Consider the following 6,491-nt stretch of genomic DNA (forward strand, 5'->3'; position numbering starts at 1 on the left):
ATCGTAATTTAACACTTCAATCGTTATTGTGTAACTAAAAGCTACCGTGATTCCAAACATTTACTTAACGAGTTTGCACTTTAACAGTTCCATGCATGAACAAAGACACAGATTTTACAGTTATTCATTCTGATCAAACTTAAGGAAGTTGATGAGTTCAATATACATTTTTATTTTTCTAGAATAGAATATACAGTGTTGAAACATTTACTTTATCCAACAGTCTATATGTCATCAAAATTGGAACTCCGAAATGAGGAGGCAAAGATATATTCTGTACTACAGATTCTCCCTATATAAAATGGCATGCAGTTTCTTAGCAGTCCATAATACATCAACTAGTCCATGAAGAAGGGGAGCAATATCGTCTGCCATAATCTTCAAAAGTGTTCTGCATTCTACAAATAATTTGCAAGATATTATACAACCGAATATAAATTATGTCCTCTTAATGCAATTGCATGTTTATAACTACAAACTAGTATTGGCTTTTCATGCACATCAACACTTTTTCTGTTTAATACTCCGATCATTGCATTGTCTCAACCTATTTGTCACTTTGGAATATCAATATACCACTTATTAACTTTTTTTACGATGAAGTCCTTATTTAATTAAACAGTCCACCTAACTACTACTTTACTACCATTACTTTCAACCACTCCAATTAATTTGAATATTTTAGTCTTTGCGCATTATTTTACTCTAAAAATCAACACAACTAATCATTTTCTTAAGAAATGTGCATTACCTAAAATGACGCATATAATGAGACGGAGGGAATAACATTTAAAATTGCTTTCAATAGTTCCAAAATTAGCAAGATTTTTATCACAAATAAACGGTGATGGTGCCGAACCTGATATTTTACTGAAGTTGAACAAGGACATAGATGCGAGAGCCTTGAGCTCAAGTTCTCCATTTTCAAGGATTCCTTTCAGCTGAGAGATGATAGCTAAGAAAGCAGGAAGATGCAATCCAGCATTATACTGTTTAGAAAGTGAGGAACTCAACCATGTAACAGTTATTAGACAAGCCCTCATCAAATCTACATGTCTAGAATCTAAACATTTAGATATGGTCTTCAAAAATAGACTTTCTCCATCACCAATCATTGATTCTAACAAGTTCGCCATGAACTCTTCATCCATTTCTTCTTCTTCATCTTCCTGTCATTTTTTAACTAAATGATTATCATCCTAGATACATTCATTAAGTGACTCATGCAAGAGTAAATATTAATCTAACAAACTAACATTTTCCATTAAAAAAAAAAAAAAAACAAAGAAAGAAAGAAAGAAAGAAAGAAAGAAAACTTACCGATGAAATGGTTACATTTAGCCGTTGATCCTCATCATCAAGGCTAGGAGATTTCAATTCTGAGCTACCATTATTATAACCTTCTTGCTTTAAGATGCTAGTATTATTTGTTATCATTCCAGTGGAAGAAAAATGGCCACACAAGATTAAAATAGCTCTGCAACACTTCTTTTGAACCTTGTCATCATTTAAGCTGGCATCAAGTGCCTCTGCAATGGCTTTCACAGCCATCTCTATGTATATGCTAAACTTTTGAGGCTGCTCAACCTGCAGTGCAAATATGTTCTAGTCAATAACTGAGCAAAAGATAGAGATTGAATTTCATTCATTGTTTGGTTAAAGAAAATATCATATGAAAAATATTGAAAGTCTCTTTAACATTGAAGGGAACATGCCAATCACTTGATCTTTAAATATTATATAGACAGTTCAATATTTAGAGGTTAATATTGCATGTTACCCTTTTATAAAAACAACCTCAACATCATGCAAGGCTAAGAAATTATGTAAATGCATTAAATACTAAATAAGATGCTTATAGATAATGCATTAAGCATACCAGTAGTTCAAAGTGTAATAAGAGGACAGCGATGAGGGGCTTTTCAATTGGAGAAGAATTCTTGAGATACATGAGCACAATATGCATTGTACTAACTACATCTTCTCCCACCAACCCACTTATGAAAGAAGTGACATCCTTTCTTCTACAAAATAAATAGTCCAGTAAATAATATTTCGAAAGAGTAGTAGATATTAGGTCTTCTATTAAAAAAAAATCTCTGAAAATTTATAATATACAGAATAGTGTTATCAATCGCAGATCGCAGAGTATAGCGGTTTTTTTAATTCCGCTATACTATGGTGATATAGCGCCACTACTGGCAGAACTTTATGGTAAATAGCATATTGCATAGCAATAGCGATTTGTTCAAATTCCACTACGATATAGCGCCGTTATAACCACTATTTGACAACATTGATACAGAATATGCAGATAAATAACTGAGCAAAATAATATTTTAATTAAATTTTATCAGTGATGTACACTTGGCTGTATGATAATCAAAGTAACTCGTATGAAAAAGAAACCAAAATTTGATAAAAATCTCACCTCTTCATTGACAAAAGTTCAGTAAGGAATAGTATTGCATTTTTTGTTGGGGTAACATCCTTACTGTGAAGAAGCTCAAGAAGAAATTTTCTGTTGACACCCCTTGCTATCTTATATATGCAACTAGAATCTGATCGGATACAGTTTAACAAGATCTCGATCACATGAGATTTTTCTTCCAAATTTCCTTGTTCAAACCTCCTACAGAGAAATGAAAGAACCCCTAAAGAGATTATATGCTTAGCATAAGTTGATTTGTCCTCTTTTTTCAAGGAAGATAAAAGAACTTGTAACTTGAAAACGATATCTTCGTCGCGCTTTTTTAACTTAATTTCCTTTGAATTTTCAAACGTTTGAGAGGCAAAATCAAGAAGGCGATCAAAATCTTCTGACTTCCAGTTATCGATCAAACGCTTCAAAATAAGGTTGCTAAATGGTATGACTACACATTCTAAAGTATTTCCTGTTACTGGACATGTTCTGTTTCCCTTTTGAAACCATGCCTTGATGGCTTTTCTTTCAAAGGTTTGACCTGACTCTAAGGTAACCGGTTCCTCAAAGATATTTCTTGTCAGAGGACAAATAAATTCCTGTGGTATGCTTGGAGAATATGATCCTACACCAAAATTTTTATGTAAAATGAATTATCTATCTGCTAGAAAATCCATTTGTTATCTGAAGGAAGCTACATAGTTAACATATTCTTTTTCTTACCATCAATAGTAGAGGTTATCTTATTTGGCTGCGTCTTTTTGATAGAAATCTCATTTTCTTTTTCATGTGGTTGATCATTAAATATGTGACTGTTTGAATTAGTTTCTATGGAGAAATATTTTCTAGTGGCATTTCTGGAATTCCTATCTTTCCATTCTTCTGCAGCTGTCCTTGATGTTCCTTTCCGCTGACAAATATTTTTGACAGTGTGAAATGTGAGGACAGAACAGAAACAAATTTAATGCTACGTCAAGCATAAGAATATCATTCACAAAAATAATTGTTATAATTTATATAGAGTGACTCACTCATCAAACTATAAATAATTGAAGTGTAGGAAGATTGTTATTTTTTTAAGAATTTTCTATAAAAAATAGACAAAAAGGTGAAATTATTACTCACAGGTATATAGAATTCATGAACTGGTACTCTTGGAGTGAACTCTTCAGTACTTTGATCAATATATTTAACAGTTTCTGATTCATATATTAATGTTTTTTTAACGATGGTCGAACCATAAGAACCTCTCTCATAATTTTCAAAGCTATCTTCATCCTCATCAAGTTCAACTTCATAGACTTGAGGTTTACTACCAAAGAAAGAATCATAAAGTTTCTTGCTGACCATTGCCTGTGGTGAGAATGGTTCGTTGGAGCTAGAAGACTCAAAAGAATGACCAAGTGAACTTCCCTGTCATTAGAGATAAAATCGGTTAATGGTTGGTTAAGAGTTAGTAAAGTTATCGATCAAGTTATCGATAAATGAGATATTTTAGTAATACCTGTCGACTCGTAATGGATAATGATGGAATGCCAATGGAAGGAATAGTTGGAGTTTCTACTCCTTCACTGAGCCAATCTTTGTAATATAAAGCAAATAATTGAGTTCCTGAATCCAAATTTTCATTATACACTTTCTGGAGAATCTTTATCTTTCTTGCTTTGTTTTGTATATCTAAAACAATTTCACCTTCCTTGTTGTTATACCATTTCTTCAAATCAGAAAGTTGCGAAGAAAATAGACGCTCCCAAAGTTCAGGCAACAATATCGCCCGCGCCTGAAAAGGAGAGTCGCAAAACACTTGCAAAAGATGCTTCGCCGAAACTTTCTTTTTTCTTTGGATCAAATATACAACACTGAGGTAAAGATGAGCACAAGCTGATAACTTGAAATTTTGAATCCCGCACGTAAAACCGTACTTGAGATCATTCAAACTCAAACCAGTAATAATGCTAAGCTGCATTGTTGCTCTTTTAAGACGTGTTGCAGATATAGTTTCCTCAGAAGCAGTTTTTTCTATGCACTCAATTGCTTGCTCAAGACTTGTAATCACCTTGGTCTCAGACTTGTGTTCTTCCTCAAGTTGAATGAAATTCAAAGAGGAGAAACAATTGTGGCGCAACGCTGACCGAAAATCTTCATCCATTAGAAAACTTTCTATGTATCCATTCAGAATGGAAACTAGTGCTTTCACTGCAATTTCATCAATAGCAAGACTAGAAGCATCTTGCAATTGCATAGCATGATTGCTATTTTTGTTCTTGCTATCTTCATAGTTTTTGCTATTACTATTTGATCTAGAGTGTGATTTTTCTTGATGTTTTATGTTCTTTCTATTTCCACTAAATTGTCTAAGCATATATGAATCTTTCAATGGCTTTTCCCCCAATTGTTCCTTCTTTTCTTTGCCTCTTTTCACATTAGACACTTGGTTTGAATAAGCATCTTCAAATCCACTATCACTATCTGATGAATTGTAAGACTTGTTCTTCTCAGATTCATTGTTCTTCAACCGTTCGTTATTTAACTTATTTCCTATAAAAACATTATTATCACTTGATCTAATGTTTTTATTGTCACTTGTATTGCTAATCTGATATTTTGAGGCTGTTTTAGACTTTGCTTTCTGTGTTTTAATTCTTTCACTTGATGATACGCAGAGTCTATCTTCCAAGGAGTGAAGTGGATCACTGGAAGCACCATGATGGAAAGAAGATCTTGACCTTTGCACTTTTCTGCTGCTTGCTTTGAACCCTTCCTCTGCAAGAAGCTGCTCCAAAGATGAAGCCATTTATACTGAAGTCCCCTATAATCAAAACTGAATAGTAACTCTTCCTGCAGGCAAAGATCAGACAGTATGAATCATAGACACTGAACATGATACTAATATGTAGACACTAGTAATAATTTGAAAAAATGAAGATTGAAGGTGTGTTAGGTGTCTGATAACTCAATAGAGTATAATGACACGCGTCGTTTACGTATTAGTATGAGACACTGACAAACCTTCAATCTGAAGTGTCGTTCGTTGAACATAGTCAAATTACGTTAGAACAGGCTAATCATGTTCAAAAGAAAACAGAAACGAAAAAACACCAATAAAGAACACACAATATTTGATCTCAAAGTTCGGCCAATTGTGCCTAGGTCGCAAAGCGGCTACAATATCTCTCTATTATTCAATCTTAACTAACATAGTCTAGCTCTAAAATGAAAGAATAATTTTCAGGCAAATAAAAATAAATGAGATTACCTTAATCATATTATTTGAGTGTATAAATGAAATAGCGAGGATATGATACTATACCTGAATTTTTTGTTGTTGTAACTTTGTAAGCTTTAGTTTCAACACCAGAAGAATAAAAGTTTCTAAACCAACATCTCCAACTGAAAGGTATGCATGGAAATCCAAACACCAAAAGTAAAAGGGAACTTTTATGGTTTATGTTTTGAAAGGAATATTAGGAAGGGTTATTGGTGGAATGACATGATATATGTTATATAATAAAGGAGTTGGTTGGTTATGATTATGAAAGAAAAAAAGAAAACAAAAGAAGAAACATAAAATAGAGTGAAGAAAAAAACAACAACTGGCAACAAGGGAATGAGAATGAGTTCATTTGACAAGTGAAAGGAGACAAAGATGATAGAAAGAGAAGACTTTAGATATTGACACATATGAATGAATGTTTCAAAGACGGTTGACATTGTCTTTCCCTTTATCAATTTTCTTTCTATTCTTTATTAGTGTTGCTATTTGCAGGCCGTCTAGTTGCTTTGGAATATATATCAAAATCATCATATTAAATTTTTAATACTATAGTACATGCTAAAAAATGAATGACTTAGCACTAACTATCATCAACCGTCACCTTTCTCTTTCTGGTCCCACCAAACTAGTTATATAACCCAGTGGCAGTGGATCTATTCTTTGGGATGTTTCTAGGTGCCACTGCCACATGGAAATATCAAAAAATTCATACTCTAAGAAAGAAAACAATGTCAAATTACAGAGTAAAATACAAAAAGAAATGTTAGATGCATTCTTAATGACTCAATTGTTGGA

General features: G+C 33.0%; 1 protein-coding gene across 3 annotated transcripts; it reads right to left on the reverse strand.

Annotated features, from left to right (window-relative positions):
• Positions 1–79: 79 nt before the first annotated feature.
• Positions 80–6,044, reverse strand: LOC11414149 (putative E3 ubiquitin-protein ligase LIN). 3 transcript variants are annotated; one of them, XM_024770610.2, is made up of 9 exons: positions 5,733–6,043; positions 3,927–5,260; positions 3,548–3,835; positions 3,146–3,332; positions 2,432–3,047; positions 1,880–2,021; positions 1,321–1,587; positions 860–1,169; positions 80–398 (listed from the first exon to the last, which is right to left on the reverse strand). In XM_024770610.2, exons 2-9 carry the CDS (start codon positions 5,214–5,216, stop codon positions 280–282), a joined length of 3,219 nt encoding a protein of 1,072 aa, XP_024626378.1. In that variant the 5' UTR covers positions 5,217–5,260; positions 5,733–6,043; the 3' UTR covers positions 80–279. The 3 variants fall into 3 exon arrangements, with proteins under 3 accessions (XP_024626378.1, XP_003621006.1, XP_013447422.1); XM_003620958.4 differs by having other exon boundaries at positions 1,880–2,024; positions 5,733–6,041; XM_013591968.3 differs by having other exon boundaries at positions 88–391; positions 1,880–2,024; positions 5,733–6,044.
• Between the last annotated feature and the right edge of the window lie 447 nt (positions 6,045–6,491).

This window comes from Medicago truncatula, chromosome 7 (genome assembly GCF_003473485.1).
Source record: "Medicago truncatula cultivar Jemalong A17 chromosome 7, MtrunA17r5.0-ANR, whole genome shotgun sequence".
NCBI lineage: Eukaryota > Viridiplantae > Streptophyta > Magnoliopsida > Fabales > Fabaceae > Medicago > Medicago truncatula.

What these genes read in the sequence shown, in the direction of transcription:
- LOC11414149 (XM_003620958.4), bottom strand. Translation starts at nt 5,216, where the DNA reads ATGGCTTCATCTTTGGAGCAGCTTCTTGCAGAGGAAGGGTTCAAAGCA. An exon ending in GAACTTTTGTCAATGAAGAG is followed by an intron (nt 2,025 to 2,431) that starts GTGAGATTTTTA and finishes TTTATTTTGTAG; the next exon opens with AAGAAAGGATGTCACTTCTT. An exon ending in CAACTTCAGTAAAATATCAG is followed by an intron (nt 399 to 859) that starts GTTCGGCACCAT and finishes AATTATTTGTAG; the next exon opens with AATGCAGAACACTTTTGAAG.